A 16,880-nucleotide genomic window follows, 5' to 3' on the forward strand; every position below is an offset into this window, starting at 1 on the left:
AATCTGGACAAAGTCTTCCACACACAACGTTGTATTACTGCGAGAAGCACTGAACTGTTTCATGTGACCTTCATACCATGATTTGACAGCAGAGCAGATGACAACACCCTGGTGGCCCCCCATGCTAGGCTCCTACTCTAACCAGTTTTACTCCTCTTGGCTGAAGAGGAAGGCAGCTAAGTGCAAACAATGTTATTTTTAAAACAGCTGTCCAGCGCCATGGCACAGAAATCTGCAGGAAGCTAAAGAAACACCCCTGCTTACTCAGATATCTCTTTAACATCCAGCATCCTCCAGGATTTCGTTCACTGGAAGCTGCAGTAACTGTTCACTTTGATTTTAAACAATAAAAGCCACATGTCAGGATATCAGAAGGGATGTAGAGACCTGCTGCTTGGCAGGGCCATGTGGAAATTGTCATTATGGGCCGAGGAACGCATTCAGATTGAGTGAGCAACCAAATTCACTGACTGACTATGCAGAATAGCTCCAAAGTAGGCTTTCATTACACATCTGCAGACATTTCATTAAGTACTCAATGTAGTACTATAGCAACAATAAACGAAGTATTACTGTGCCCATACTTGAAAAATTTTTCTGAACTGGTCTGTAAGAGTCAACACAATAAAAAGGGTTATTTGTGTCATGTGCAATGTATTTTACATTTCTTTCGAGCTGAGGATAGGCAGTCAGAACCTTCAGCCTCTACTTTCCCTTGCAACTCACTGCTGGGAGAACCCTGCAGTCAGGGACATGGGGGGTGAGGCTGGCTGCAGGGCGCCCCAGAAAGAGAGAGGAGAAGACTGCAGCCTTGCGCTACAGGTTGCTCCACCAGGCCTCACAAGAAGAGGAGAGAAGGGTTAGCTGAAGGAAATTCGGTATAGTGGAGAAGCAGCAAAACTAAGCTCAGTCCCCCCACAAAGTCCTGCTCTCCTGTAGGCAGCCATGGCTGCCAGCCTGCGCTCCCCTGGGCTGGGAGCTGGAGAGGTCTGCAACCAGGCAGGCACCAGGGAAAGCCGAAGGGATGTCCTCAGAAACAGCCGTCCCCAAGCCCTGCCAAATTCCCTGATGGGAAGAATGGGGACACTACTGCCACTGCCTCTGTGTACAGCTGTCCTTCAGGCAAGGATGAGCTGTCCCCAGGTTCCCCCATGAACAACCCTCCGACTTGGGGGAGAAAACCACAGCCATGGCACCTTCTTTAGAAGATATCCAGGTTTGAAACGCTGATGGCATTGCCACAGTATAGATACAGTTATTCCTTTCTGCTGACTACTATTGAGTGAGGGTATTTTGAGGAGTGAAAAAGAGGGAGGAAGAGAGGAGGAGTGTGCATGTGTGAATAAAAAGTGAGAAATATATATATATATAGATGTGTGTGTGTCTCTTGAGCGTGTATATATATACACACATATATTTACATGAGCACAGAAAGGCTCAGTGTCAGATTTAGTTTCATTTTGGTTTACTAAGGACATCTCTGCTGGGTTTAGCAGCTCCCCTGCCTCCATGGGAACATGACGTATGCCCTGTCTAGCAATGGGTAAATTCCATCTATTTGCTAATGGTAGCGATGCCAGTGGTTGCTACATGGGATTTAAATACCTGGTTATCGCTGACAAATTCAGCCTGGGGGCTGAAGTTATATAACATGAGTTTAACACATAAAATTTGAAATTTTATATAACGCAAATATAAAAACTGAGCTTCAGAGCAAGGGGTTAACTAGACTCAAGAGTCTGGGCTTTTTGAAATCCTCACAACAAAATGACATAAAAATATGTAGCATTGATCTAACACAGGCCATGATATCAACTGAAGAATCGTAAAACCTTTGCTGAAGGGAGATACAATCTTTTGCTTGTTTGTTTGTTTTAAAAACTATTTCAACTGCAAGAACATTTGAGCTAGCTCCCTGCTAGGGCCCTTACACTTCTTCCAATCCAGCATGTAAGGAGATAGCTTGGCAGGCAGAAGGGGAACAGAGGATTTTTTTCTGGCTTTCAGCAGTTACGGCTACATATATGCTTTTTTCTCTCGATTTTTTTTATCCGTGACAAAAATCTTGTCACCATCAGTACAAGGGCTGGGGAGACAGGTCACATGAAATTGCACCAAGCTGCTTCCACGTGTAATTTTCAGCCTTGTCTGTCATCTTAGAGAGCTGCGTGTCAGAGACAAGCACGCTGCAGAGGACAGAAGCAGCTCTTTAAATAAACTCTCCTGCTGGCAAAGACTAGAACAGGCTGTAATTCTTATATCAGGCAGCACCATTTTCTCTTCTCATCAAAAAGAAGTTTGTGTGGGGAAAAAAATAAAACACCAGAACGGGGACTCCGAGAGTCTTCTGGGGCCTGCACGGAGGCAAAGCTTGCCATCGGGACAGAGGCTCTCCCCATGGCTGGTAGGTGTAATGACTGACTCACATCGTGCGAGGAGGACACAGTCCCAGAGGGGTCAGCTGTCATGTCCAGCAATACTGGAAAATCAAGACCTCTTTCCATGCCCAGGAAGGATGAGAGCTCAAGGCTTGGAGTTTCCCTCTGCTCCTGGGACAGGAGTTCCCAAGCTCCACTGCAGCAGAGTGCAGACAGCCCTCAGCTTTCCTTGGGGTACCTGGAAGCTCTCCATTGCTGCACCAGATTAGTGGCCTCAGCATGGCACTGGGGAAAATACCTGAATGCCCTGAATTCTCAGGTTCTTGATGGAAGCTTACCGAATTTTTGCAAGCCACTTCACCCCCTGCTGAAGCACAGAGAGATTCTGAGCAAGCTGCATGGCTTATTGTTCCCGCAGCATCTGCTCCAGGCACACCAGGCTCTCAGCTGCTTCAGAACTACCCTATGGCCACCCCAAAAATACCAACAGGTCCTCCTCACCCTCTGTGTCACAGAAGGAAACAATCCCACTCTCCTGCAAAGCCTTGCTTGTAAACAGCAATGACAGCAAGACCTATACCTAAACCAGAAGCATGTGGACTGAGAGATCTTTGGAGAATCATGTAGGAATGTTTTTTTGTTTAAAAAAAAAATAAAAAGTCCAAAGGGGCACATATCCCTGAAAGAGACACCTGTAATAGAAATAACCAAATATACCCCATAAACCAGGACAGGTTGTCAGTGAGCTGCAGAAAGCCACAACCCTTTGCAGCTGTATACGTCTGGGAGTACAGAGAAAAGCAGAGCTCCCCACATGTACTTATCTGGAGACTACAACTTCTTAAGTGTAAGATTTTAACCCTATGTAATGCAAAGGGAGACAATGTAATGCACTGAAGGAAGCTGTTATGGTCAGTGTAGAGAAATATCAAAATAAGCAGGTCAAATGCTAGAGAGGATCAGTAAAGTAGTTACTAATAGGAGATAAATCCATTTGACATTTTTACAGAGCTGCCTGTAAAGAGATGCCTTATTGAGAAGAATATGAAGCTTCTGTTACTAGCAGTGTTCACAGCTATAGGAAAGGAATACAGCTCACAAATGCTGAAGTGTTAGGGAAGACTTTTTGGTCTGGTACTTACCCTCTCTTTGTAGTAGAAGGAGCTAATGGAGACCTGCTCCTTCTCGCTGCGTGTTGGGCTCCCACTGTACAAACGCAGGTTGCCTGGAGTCTCTGTGCGGATCTTCATTGGAGTAATGAGGCCACTATGGTACGCTGATAAAGCTGACAGGGACCTGGAAACAAGAGAATACACTTTCAGGAGCTTTCACCCACCAAACTGCTCTGGAGGCTCACAATGACATCTCCAATAACCCAAGCTGCTAGCAAAGTTTCAGGTGTTTTGAAAGAAGCCTCTGCTGAGGGCCAGTGATGCAAGACAGCAGGCTGTCAAGGGCACAGCAAACACCAGAGGTCAGTAGCTCCAGCACAGAATCTGATATTCTCCTGCTTTCCTGCCCAACACACCTCAGATGCGACACAGGGTACTCACCTGGGTGTGGGCTCCATCGGGGACACCGCTCGGTGCATGGTCATAGGTCTCGTGAAATACACCAGGTACCCTGAAAAGACATGACACGACATAAAGATCACACAACCAGGAGTAGATTACCCAGGGGTGGTTTACACAGGGAAACCTGGTCATTTAAGGTATCAGTCGAGGGGCTGGGTGCCTGTCCACTACCCTAAGTGCTTTTAAACTGCAAGTAAACAACCACATTTTTTCAACCCTAATCCCTTCCCTACACAATCATTAAAGAGCATGTTTCAGTTGAGAAGACTGTCTTAAAAGCACCATCTCAAGTGGCTTACAGATGTTAGAGAAAAGACAGTAAAAGAAAACCAACAAATTAATGTTCACATTTTAACTCTTCACCAGAACTTGTCAAGCACTGATATCCAGAAGCAAGCAAGGTGATGTCTGGCTACAAAGAGAAACCATTGCAGCTTGTACAACTCTCCTCTTCAAAAGGATAACCCCAGCCACCTGAAGCCAACTCCAAAGTGCTGCCTCCTCACAAGCCTTACCACATTTGTTAGCATCTCTGAGCCTACTCAGTACAATACTACTCTCTTTCACTTTTGCTGGGAATTCGACGAGGCCTGTTTGAAAAGCAGCTTTCAGATCAAGCTCAGATGGGGATGTGGTCAGGCCTGGAGGAGGCATGCTTGCATCTGAAACAGCTCGGTGAAACTTTATAGCTCTTACTCAGACCGCAACCTGTTTTTTAAGGATGATGTTTGCACTGTACACTCTCCTGGAAAGCTGGATGTGATTGTACCCCATTGCCCATCTAGGAGAAGTTTCCCAATGACCTCAGGAAAGCTACTTTGGACAACTGCAAGGGTGCAGAATGAGAAAAGAGTGGTTAGTAACAAGAATATGGTTTCAGCAAGGCGTAAGTTCAACTCCAAATAACAGGAATTTTTTGAAGACTGAGCGCCAGAGTATGTTCAGCAATTTGATGCCAGTAGGAGAGAACTAGGCAAGGAAAACAGCTATTCCCAGTCTTCTATAAAAGAGAGGTCTGTCAATGCCTCCGGCATGCCACAAGCCAAAGCCCCTCTCTTCAGCTAGCCCTGGATTTCCAGATCCTAAACTCCTGCATACAACACCAACTGCAAACAGTTGCTAACTGGTCTCATTATCTACGAATTTATCACAACAGCGCTACTTTAATACTATTTCTTACTTGTTGCATGGCAGCAACCAAAGCCTTGCCTTGTTCAGAGGCAAGCATTCCCCAAGGCATTACAAGGATCATTCCCCAGGTAGCTGTTGTAACGTATCAGTGATGGGGCTAACCTGCACCACAGAACCTGGCTCCAGAGGTCCGTGGAAATGGGATGTTAGAGTCCTGGTAGGAGCCATAGGCATTGGAGACCCGGGCGAACGTGGGCAAGGGGGGTGTTACGGAGTTTGACAAAGCGTAGGGATTGCTGGAGGTGCTGTCCTCTTGGTTCTGAAACAGAAGTACCCAAGGTCACACTCCGGCTGCCACAGGAAGGAAACCCAGCTGGAGCACCGGACATCGCAGTGCCAGGCAGCCTCACAGAAGTGCTCATCCTCTGAGCCAGAGCAGATCAAGCACAGAGCATGGTTATTGCCCAGGCTGCAAAATCACTTGCAAGCTCATTTACCTTTGAGGAAAGGGCTTCTCTGGCTGCTCGTCCAGAGATTTCTCTCCCACCATAGCAGTGTTGAAATGCAGAGCTTAACTTGAGGTGAAACAGTGGGAAACTATACAGAAAATCTGTCCCTCAGACTCTGGATACGACTCTCAAGACGGAGCTGAGCTAAACCTGACCTCAACGACGCAAATGAGACAAAGTCACCTTAAATAGGAATACCACACAGCTGTGGGGAGTCAAATGCTGGTTGGGAGTCCTGAAGTGAGGAGGAAGGCAGGTGGTGTGAAACACAGGGGGGCCTCTGGCCATAGGAACTTCGGCAGAAATCTGCACTTATGTAGATAAAAGGAGGGCTACAGCTTGGGTCTAAAGGATAAAAGGAGGGCTACAGCTCAGGTCTAAAGGAATTCTTTAAAGCTACTGGTGCCTAGCTTGAGTCATCAGATTTCCATACAATGGAGAAATTAACCACTGAAACCAAACAGAATTAAGCCTTCGCATGTAAATAAATAATTTTAAAAAGCCCTTTATTTGTGATGAATAAACAAAATCTCTCAGAAAAGAAACTTGAGGAGACTCTCCAATCTTTTCCTGTATGCTAAAAACACCCACTCCAGTACACTTCACCCACACACAGACCTAATACCTGACACTGCGATGCTGAGTAGGTATCACAGATCTCTCAGCTAAGGGCAGAATGTGACTTGGATTGTATCATCCCTACAAAACCTCAGCACAAGGCTTCAGAAAAAACAGACTTTCACAGCTTTTTTTTTTTTTTTTTTGTAAGGGAAGAAAACAAAGACCCTAGAATAGGACTAGCGGGATCTTTGACTAGAAGCGAGGAGGTAAAGACATCTGCGACTGCCTTTCAGACACAAATGAATCCCTCAGCTCCCTGATGCCTTTTATCATCTCTCATAGATGAAAACCATGCCCTGGTGATCAATGAGATATACTCTGAGCTGGGAGGCTACCACGCACCACTAAGATGCTCCAACACCCAGTCATTCCTGCTAACTTGAATGCTAACTAACATTCCTGCTAACTAACACTGCTAACAGTGAGCATGCAGAGCTCCCCAGAGCAGCAAACCTTCAGGGACTGATTTTCAGAAAAAATCCACATCTAATCGTCTGCTCAGTTTTCTTCAACATTAACCAGAAGTGCTTACACAAATGTAACTGCCAGTCACAGGGGTCTATTTACAGTCTAATGAGGCTGGACTCTCACTGCAGAGTCAGAAGTGTGGGACGTGGGAGAAGACAACAAACTTGGGCAGAAAGCCCATGCAGTTTTCCATACCACAACAGACTCCAGCCAGGAGACCAGCTGACGCAGGCAGGGCTCCAGGCAGCTCTGGTTCCGCTTCACTTTCTGCAGAGAAGTGTCTTTCAGTATCTGGAATACATACAAGACACAGCTTGAATCATGGTTACATCCAGTTTCCCCACACCTATTTTTATCTGCAGAGCAACTAAGTTGCCAGGATCCAGAGAGGCCAAAGACATCCTCTAAGACCCAATGGAACCACAGAGACTCACTGGTCTGGTGTCTGCTTTAAGCTGCAAGCTTTGACCAGAGCACTGAAGGTTCACCTAGATTCAGGGTGCTCTGAGCCAGGATTTGGTCTTCCATACCACTGTAGCCCATACATTCCACACCAGTTTGTGGCAAACTGGATCAATTTTTTTTCAGGAAGGAACCCAAACTGATCCATCAGCTTGCTGCTGGAGAAAGGATTTCATCAGCAACAGGATTTCCTACAGGAGACGATCAAACACCTGGCCTGGAATTAGTGGGGCCCGTGTAAAAACTCCCCTCATTTTTAAAGCAGCTTGTAGAGGACAGCTGGAGGCAACATCCCAGCTCAAAAACATTATCTTTCTGCAGCTGGATGCTTAGCTGGTCATTTTGTCTGTTATGGGGTTGGGGGCAACTGCATGATGAGAAGGATGTCAGGGATCCTCAGGCAATACACATCATATTGGAACAGAGCAGCAGTGAAAAACACATGTTTAAAAAGCACCAGCAGAGAAAAGCAAACACCAGGCTGCAAGGCCAACAAAAATGCTACCCTAGGAGCTCCACAATATATCAGTTCAAAGTGACATGTGGTATGTCTTCGGTAAAGTCAGATGTTTTATTGAGACAGTAACTTAAGACACTAAGTGTCCAGCATTTGTACATTTATAAGGACAGTGTATACTCCCCACACACCTTCAGCAGCTTTGCCTTCATGGAAGCAGTAATTGAGGTTGGGTTGATGAACTGGAAGGATGGTGCAGCATTATTGGGGTACTGGACAGGGAACATCACCAGCATCCGGACTCTGTGGTTGCCACAATGCACTGACACCGTACAGCTGCGACTCACCGCATCCATCTGTGAGGAAAAGCAATTGCTCTGTAGTTAGATCTCCAATGACTTCTAAACTTATAGTGGCTTAAATTCACGCTGAGGGGCTGATTCCTCTGCACACCCATAGAGGAAGTCATGCTGTTCTTAAGGGCAGCGAACACAGTGACAGCAAAAAACCCCAGGCAGATGGAGACAGACTGTTCACACCAGCAGACAGCTAGTCCAGCATGTGGAGACCACAGCCCGCCCAGGCAGCGCCAGGAATCAGGCTCTGCCCCCAACAGCCACTGCACCCCAGCCCACCTCACTGGGCCACGGAGAGCTCCAGGCCCAGTACAGCAGTAACAGGCACCATCTAAGATCATATACTACTGTCTTAGAAAACTACATCAGGGCCATGCTAAAAGCTGTGAAACTACAGTGGTGGCAAAAGGAGACAGGCAGCTGCCTCAAGCCGCCCATCCCAGCACAGTGTTGTGCCTCCAGCCAGCACAGACGAGGGTCTGGTGTGCAAGGGAGATGCCAAAACTGAGGGAGAGAGTGCAGGGTAGGGAGAGCTCAGCAGGTGGGGTTCCGAAACAGTCAAAATGAGATCAGTGGTGCATGTAGTGCAACAAGTCACTTCCCACTCTGCAGCCGAGGCAGGGAAGAAAACACTGTCCAGCCTTCTTGGGACCAGCCAGCACTCTGACTGTGCTGAAACACTTCCCTCATTCCCAGTGTCTGGGATTACCCTCTTTGCTACTACCCCTGGCCAAGAGGATCTCTACAGCTCAAAATAAACCTTGTTTACAGATGGCAGTCACTGCAGCAAAGAAGGCTCCCCTCTACAGGCTCTGACGAGCCAGCCTGCCCACATCGCCTCCTAACAAGCCAGCAGAAGGAAACTCTCTACCTCCACATTGACATTTCGGATCTGCACGTTGATCAGTGAAAACTCTTGCTGCAGTGTTTGAGGCAGTCCCAGTTGGTCCGTTTTCTTTCCCACCAGGGGGTCATTCAGGAAATCTTCTTTTAAGGCTGACAGGAAAGATGGAGAACAGTTTGAAACAAGCTATAACAGACAGATTTTTGGCACACGATGCCAGGAGGGAGCCAAGACAGCAGGCTTTCCTCTGCTCTGCTGACACATGGAGATATGAGTTTTACCTGGCAAAGACCTGTGAGCTGGAGGGTCTCAGCTGTTGTTTAGAGGCAGGCTTCTGAGCCTTGCTCTTCAAAAAAACAAATCTGTCTGCACACAGGTTTCCCAGGAAGGTTAAGAACCTGCCTGTATTCTGCACTGCCCTAAATGGTCTGTCTCATTTGAGATCCCTTCTCCTCCCTGCGCAGTACTGCCAGAGTCACAAACAGCTGAACTAGAGCCTCTCAGTTCAGGGGGAAAGAACTGCTGCCAAAGCAGTCTCCAGGAGGAGCTCTGGCCTTTGGGACTCAGACCCCACCACCCCTGGCTTTCAGGGAATGCTTCCGAAGCAAAATAAAGCTTTGGGAGAGAGAAGGGGGCAATTCTGGCCCTAGCAGAGGCTTAATTCATTTGTAGCAGCCGTTTGCATTTTAACATTGCAAAGCACTCTACTGTTTTAATGGCCTTTAAAGACTCATCTAAATGCTGGGTTTAGCTTGTCCGGTTCCAACACTTCAGGACAATAACCCCTGAAGGCCAGAACACATTTAAACAGCCAGGCAAGCACTGCAGGACACAAGGAATTATGGTTAATAGAGTGAACTTGACTGAGTTTCAGAAGAAATAATCTCTGCCTGTGCTCATTCCTGCCTTTTGCCTCGTATCTTGCTATGTACCCCCAACAGGCCAAGGGCAGCTCCTTCTGAGGAGTGTTTTGCTGTGGCACCACTACCTAAGATGATCAAATGTATTTTTTGATGATGGTGCCAATGACACAAGGGAAGTCCCGATTATTCAGCTGTCATAGTCACACTTGCAGTATTGCATTGCACAGACTACTCCTAGCAAAAAAATAAATTACAAGAAATGCAAAAAGCTGTCCTTTTACAGGCATTTGTCTAAAAGTTACGACTTTGCTGCTGGGACAAATATATCTGGTTTTACTGCTGCCCAGTGGGTTGCTGAACACGGATAGGTAGGATGCTTAGCTACTCATTCCTGTTTGCGATTTTACTATAGTGCTTAGATATACTTCACAAAAGGGAGCTGAAAAGGGGATTAAAGGAAGATCAGTGGCTCTCAGGGAAGATAATTATTTCTAGCTCAAGGCACCACATAGCTTACTGGAAAGCCATCTCTGAGGTTCCGATACGGGCAGTACCCTCCCTTTGTCTTCTCCTCCCATTCCCTTGCAATCAGTTTCTAATCCCTCAAAGCCCACATATCTGTATAGATTCCTAAAGATCTTTTATAGGCAGCAGCCAGTGAGGAGAGCTGCACACTGACGACACAGCTGGTGGGCCTTCCAATTTATCTGCAGAGTGCTGTTCTCTTCAAACATCCCTGAAGTGCTTTACTAATATAACATGGAGACTTTTGTCTGCAGTTGAAATGCAGTCACCTCCAGGGTGAAACATCAACAGTCCACAACAGCTTTTAGGCTAGAAATAACTGAAATTCCTGCCTAGGGACTTGCCTGTGCATTAATCCTGCAGTCATGGTATTTGCAACAAATCTACCCTGCTACAGAAAAGCCATTTTCATTCCCTTTGGCTGCAAGGGAAAACCTACCAGTCCGAACCAAAGCCAGACCCACATGGAAACCACATAGGGTGTATGACCGTGACCTCATCAGGGATAGTAAAAGAGTTAACTCTTCTCTGTGGAAAAAGAGAGGCCAGGCAGCCAGAATAACACTTAATGCTCCCACTGGAGCAAGAGAGGCTGTGCTTCCTCACGCAGTACTGCTCATGGGTAGCACAGGTGGCTGAGGCTTTTCTTATCATATTATAAAACCCTGACGCAGACAGAGGTGCTGACAACTTTTAGAAACCTGTTCTGCTGCCACATAGGACAGGTGGCAGAGGAGAACTTCACTGGGATTTGCTGGGTTGGCATCTTCCAGTTAGGAAGAGATGCCTTCCCTAAGGGACCTCACAGCTGGCTCCTTTCTCAAAGGACAGATATTAGGCCACTTCCTCCCCTTCTCTCTGGTTTGTTGGCAAGTTAAAGAGAATGAAATCACTTTCCTGCAAGCCCCTCACCTCGGGATCCATTGTAGCACCCTGCTACAATACAGAAAGGAACTGTGCATTTAAACCCAAGCTGACACAAAGGCATGGGAGCATCGGATTCTTATTCCTCAGTATTAGACAGCGAAATCTCTTTAGATAACTTTGTCACATGCACATCATCACCATGGGTCTCAGCTGCTGCAATCTCTTCTTCTTCACTAACACCCTGAATGTTTAACCTGGCCAGTGCCTTAACCACACAAACCCTCCTTCACATTCCTTCCTTGCACGCCTTCTCTTCCATAAAGCCAAATCAATGCTTTCTGTTAAAGCCTCCGACCCATTCCCACCCACCCATACAGTACCCAGAATTTGGAGATACCATCCCTCTCCCTCTGCTCTGCCAGCCTTCAGGCACCTTTCATCAATACCCAAATAAAAATGCATGAGCTCTCTCCATACGACTTCTGCTGGATGGGAGAAGGCACCAGCAAACATCTCCGTGTTAGATGAGTTCACGCAGTTAGCTCACCCCAGCAGAAGTGTTTAGGTACCAGGCGTGATGTGAGCAGCTCGCGTCAGAGTGCCTTACCACATGCTACCCTCTTCTCTCTGCTTAAACTAATCTACCGGTACAAGACCTATCAGAGCAGTTCCAGAGGAGGCCACAAGAACGGTCTGAGGGATGGAACACCGCTCCACTGAAGAAAGGCTGAGAGTTGGGGTTGTTCAGCCTGGAGAAGACAAAGCTCTGAGATCTTATCACAGCCTTTCAACACTTACAGAGGACTTATAGGAAAGATGGAGAGAGACTTTTTACCAGGGCCTGAAAGCGACAGGACAAGGGGCAAAGGTTTTAAATGAAAGAGCGCTGGTTTCGAATGGACATAAGGAAGAAATGTTTTACATAGAGGATGGTGAGACTGGCACAGGTTGCCCAGAGCAGCTGCGAATGCCCCAGCCCCAGAAGTGGTCAAGGCCAGGCTGGATGGGGCTTTGAACAACCTGGTCTTCTGGAAGGTGTCCCTGCCCGTGAGATGGAGCTTGGGACTAGATGATCTCTGAAGGTCGCTTCCAACCCAAACCATTCTATGAGTCTGTGAGTTAAGAGCCAGAACTGACTTTCTGGCTGCCTTATTTTTAGCAGCAAGCCACAACTATAATCTAAAAAGAAGGCAATTAAATGATATTAGTGACAAGGAAGAGCTTCGTTTTACAGATCGAATCATTGTGTTAGAGGAGGAAAAGCTTGGCAGGATGATCCTGGGAAACCCCTAGTGTTTTCCCTCCTCCCAGATGGGGAATCCATTAACCTTTGAAACTGCACTAGTTTGTGCTTTGCCTACGTTATTTTCTTATGCCAAGATGCATCTTCTTCCCAACACAAAGACAGCTGGTGTTTCAAGTTCCATGACCCATCGCTCGTCTCACCTTCCTCATCCCCATGTCCAGAGTTATGCTGGGGCTCCGAGTCCTGGGGGTGAAGGGTCTTGTCTGGCTCTGGCAGGTGAGAAATCCCATCGATGAGGTCCTCGACTCCATCCAGGATATCATTAGCACACAGCTGAAAAGAACAAACACACCCATATGGTGCACAACAGAAACCAAGCTGTGGAAACAGCCATCACTAAACAACTCGTTTCTCCAGGGAGCTGGATATGCAAGGTCTGTCTGTCCATGCAACAGTCATGACCAAGACCTCGGCATTGTTTCTGTGACAAAACCAGGTGATTTTCCACTTTCCAGCATCCTCAGCTCTGTCACCTCAGACAGCCCAGCCAAATCTCCTACTTGCTTACAAAGCCACTTGATTGACAGGGCCAGTCTAAGTAACAGAGGTTTTACTTTAATCAAAACGAAAGCTGATTTAACTTTAATTCCTTGAATTAATTTGTCAAAACTGGATTAAGTTTTTAGATCAGATGTAATAGCAGCACCCTTTCTGCTTTTGATATTTACATTCCAGTATGATCTAGGGACCGAGGTACATTACTAGGGGCCCTAGTGTTCCAGGTTCTGTATCAAAAAGAGACCATGAAAATTTAGTATTTTAAGTTCAGCACAAGAAAACAGGGATGATGAAGAAACAGGGAGGAGAAAGGAAAGGACAAAGGTGCAATGCAGCAAATACCAGCATTGGTCACCAGCAATGTGCCATCAAGTATGTAGTTTGATCCAGACAAAGACAAGGACAACAGAGCGGGAGTCAGCAGAGGAATAGTAAAGGCTCTGACATGGATGAACATTCGATTTAAAGACAGGAAAGAAATCAAATTATTCACAAATATATCAGGTAGGAATAAAGGGTCATTTTTTCACAGAGAAAGTTTGTTACAGACCTGCAGGACTTCTGCAGGATCTGTGCTGGGACACATGCTTCTCAACATATTCATTAAAAACCTGGAATAGGAGGTGAATAACGACATGACCAGGTTTGCTGATGCCACCAAGTTTTACAGGGTAGTAACAAGAGTGGCTGAGTGCAAACAATCACAGAAGCACCTTACTGGAGTAACTGTATTAACATGAAAGATGAACTTCAGTTCAGATAAATATAAAGCAAGGCACACAGGGGAAAAAATGGCAAGTTCAAGCTGACTGAGGGAACAAGGTGTAGAGGCCAGACTGAGTCCATGTTTTCATGGAATTATGCCTGACAATTTAAGGAACAAACCAAGTAGTGAAAATTCTTTGGAAAGAACAAAATTCAGATCCCCATCTCAAAAAGTCTACAGTAGAACTGAAAAAAAAGTCGTGGAATGCAAAAGGACAATCAAAGACCTTGTACAAAGGATAAAGTAAATCAAGACCTTTTGACTTGAAAAAGGAGGCAGCTGAGAAGGGAGATCTACGGAATTACCAGTGGCACAGATAAGATGGCTGCTCATTTCATCTTCGGTGTAATGAAACCAGCAGGTTGTAAAATAAACAAATGAAAGGAGCTGTTTTTCCACACAACATGCAGAAAGCCAGGAAACTCCTTGTCAATAGGATTTTTAAGATGACAAAAATTTACACATGTCCAAAAAGAGACAGAACAAGTCTACAGAAATGAAACTCCTAAAGCTCTGTCAAATACAAAGATGCCAGACTCAAAGAGCCTCAAAGCTGTAAACTGCAGGAGGCTGGCAGGGCATATGAAAGAAAAATCACTAGATACTTGCCTCATTCTTATCTCCTTCCAAGATACCCACAGCTGAAGATGACGCAGGGCAATATGGACCATTGTGGCCATATGAACCTCTGGTGTGACCCAGCACAGCTGTTCTAGTAACGGCATCAGCAATTTGCAACTGCTGCCAGGCAGCAGAACAGGATTCACACTGCTTGCACCAGGCTGAGAGGCAATGGAAACAAGGGGAGGAAGGGGAAGGCACCATCCCTACGTTTACCTGACACCTAAAATGCCAAGAGTCATACAGCCTTGCAGCCATGGAGGTGGCATCTTTAGAGGCAATGCAGGCAGTAACTGATCTCTACCTTCCCCAAAGACTTCTACGCTTACTGTTACACAACAAAGCAGCCTTGCACTTCTACAGCAGCTTTTGAGGCACAGAGAGGCCTTATCACAGGTCTCCTTGGGGATGTTTCTGGGCTGGAGCTGAAGAGGAAAGTGAAGTGGCAGCTGGGTGCTGTGTCTGCAGCTCTAGGATATCAGAGGAGTGACTGGGAGTGCAAAGAAAGGGAGGTGAATGCAGCCCGTAAGGAAGCTGCCTACAGTTCACAAGCAGAAGTGTTTACGTACCCTCTGCAGCTGAGAGTCAATCCGCCACATTCGCAGAGTCTGATCACGGGACCATGTAACCAGCTGGTAGTCTTTAGAACCTACGAAGGACAGAAACAACTTACAGACCCCACTGAAAACAGAAACTATCTCAGCCCTGTGTTTTGTGTAAACAGATTCAAGCAAGCCAGCAGGGAGATCCAATGGATAAGGCACTAAACCGAAAGGCAGAGCAAGTCCTTTTCTGCTTGGAATTGATCAGCCTTTATGCCTCCCTGCACCACGGTTACCACACCTCTAAACGTGGTGTAATTTACAGGTGAAAGTAAGTATAATGAATGTGACGCAAGTTTTCTAGGAACTAGGAATGAGGAACTAGGAATGAACAAGATCTACTATAATATTTAAATAAAACGAGTAATATAGTTGAGAAACAGATCTATCTTTACGATAACTGTAAAGTCAAAACATCTTTTAGTTCATCATCTGCTTCAAGATGCAGATGTTTTAAAACTTTTCTAAGCTAAGATGCTTCTGCCCTCCCCCTTTCTCCTTCTGAAAGACGGATGATGCCAAGACAAGTTGAGGTTGCAATGGCATGCATCGAGCCACATACTATCGATCAACTGATAAAGGTACACAGACATATTTATGCCCATGTTTACGTCTGGTGATACAGTTTAAGTTTCCCTTGTCAAACAGCTGCTACGCTTAAGAATTAGCTGCTGCACAGCTGCTTCCTACACCCCTCTGCAGAGGCACAGGGGCTAAATACAGCACAGCAGACTCTGTGGAAGGAGATTTGTGCTATCTTGGTTGTGTCTGCACTAAAGCAGACTTGGAATGCTTGTCTGACTGATTTATGTTGCTTGAGATGAGCGTGACTTCCAGCCTCAGACATGTATCTATTAACTAAGACAACACAACTGTGGTTCAAGCCTCCTTGAATGCTCATTCACAAGCTGTCTGAGGCTGCGCCTCCAGATCCTAACACAGTTCTAGATTGCTCTCCTCTTTTGGAAGAGGAAAAGCAAGATATGGAGAAGAAGGTGACTTAACTGAATTTCCCCAGCAGCTGGTGGCAGAGGGTTGGACCACAACTTTTACACGGCACTGCAAAGCTGTACCACCAGTGACACCGCAGCCAGGCGTGCATGTCCTGTCAATGGCACCCCAGGTGCTGGAAACAAAGCTGTGCTCTGTGTGGTTATCCAACCTCTAATATGGAATCTCCTATATTTAGCTGCCTACGCTGGAAAATTTAGTCAGGACTGAACTCTAAGAGCAGCCTCTCTATCCCACGCTCCTCCTCCCCTGCTTTTGCCAGCACACAGATAAGGTGGGCTCGCTGGGTCTGTGGTCTGGGATGTGCTGGAGGCTGCTGATCCCGGCAGTGATGTGAGGGGTTAACCGGTCAGCCTGCAGCTCGGAGCAGGGGGAGGTGCCTGAACTCCTACACCCATTTAATAGTTTGTTCAATTTATTCTGAAAGATCCATTTAAAAATAGACTCACAGGAGAGTGGAAGCAATTAAGAGTCACCGCTGACCCACTCAGCATTTGGTAGATTTGCTTTGTTAGCATGGAACCAAAGGGCAACGCTTCTGTGGGCACTGCCATAAAACCAGTACAAACCAGCTACAGTTTGAGGGGAACGGGGTGGGAAAGTGGGTAGGAGCTACTCCAGGGAAAGGCAAGAGTCAAATGGCAATAGTGTAAGCATCACAGCCAGGAGCCAGGCCCCCACACTCATGGTCAGCCGATGGCTGCAGCGCAGGGAAGAGCACACATCCAGCCCTGAACTCACCTTCTTTCTGCTTCCTCCACTGAAACTCCAGCACCACATCATCATGTCCCACAAAAGTGTGGACAGGCGTGTTCAAGTCAAAGACGTTCCAGAGAAGCAGACTGTTCTCCCGACGGAGCTGGGGGACCATCACTGTCACCAGCCCATTGCTGAAAGGCTTGAGAGAGAAACACCCCTCCAGTTAGCCCCGGGGAGTTATGCTCCCTTGCTGCTGTAATCATACTCTCGTTCCTCCCTTTTCCCACCAAGAATGCTTGGGCTTTGAAGGAGCTCAGCACAA

General features: G+C 46.6%; 1 protein-coding gene across 4 annotated transcripts in view; it reads right to left on the minus strand.

Annotated features, from left to right (window-relative positions):
• Positions 1–16,880, minus strand: part of WDR59 (WD repeat domain 59) — a 51,420-nt gene that overhangs the window by 16,442 nt on the left and 18,098 nt on the right. For 3 of the 4 annotated variants that reach the window (XM_055726414.1, XM_055726415.1, XM_055726416.1), the window contains exons 10-18: positions 16,601–16,757; positions 14,816–14,895; positions 12,502–12,634; positions 8,828–8,952; positions 7,792–7,956; positions 6,877–6,972; positions 5,246–5,402; positions 3,932–4,001; positions 3,521–3,674 (exon numbers count right to left, since the gene is read on the minus strand). In XM_055726414.1, the coding sequence (XP_055582389.1) occupies positions 3,521–3,674; positions 3,932–4,001; positions 5,246–5,402; positions 6,877–6,972; positions 7,792–7,956; positions 8,828–8,952; positions 12,502–12,634; positions 14,816–14,895; positions 16,601–16,757 (1,137 nt within the window). Of the gene's footprint in view, positions 1–3,520; positions 3,675–3,931; positions 4,002–5,245; positions 5,403–6,876; positions 6,973–7,791; positions 7,957–8,827; positions 8,953–12,501; positions 12,635–14,815; positions 14,896–16,600; positions 16,758–16,880 lie in introns of those variants that run through there. The other variant, XM_055726417.1, reaches the window with a different exon arrangement.

The sequence above is a fragment of the Falco cherrug genome, chromosome 14 (genome assembly GCF_023634085.1).
Source record: "Falco cherrug isolate bFalChe1 chromosome 14, bFalChe1.pri, whole genome shotgun sequence".
In the NCBI taxonomy this organism is placed as follows: domain Eukaryota; kingdom Metazoa; phylum Chordata; class Aves; order Falconiformes; family Falconidae; genus Falco; species Falco cherrug.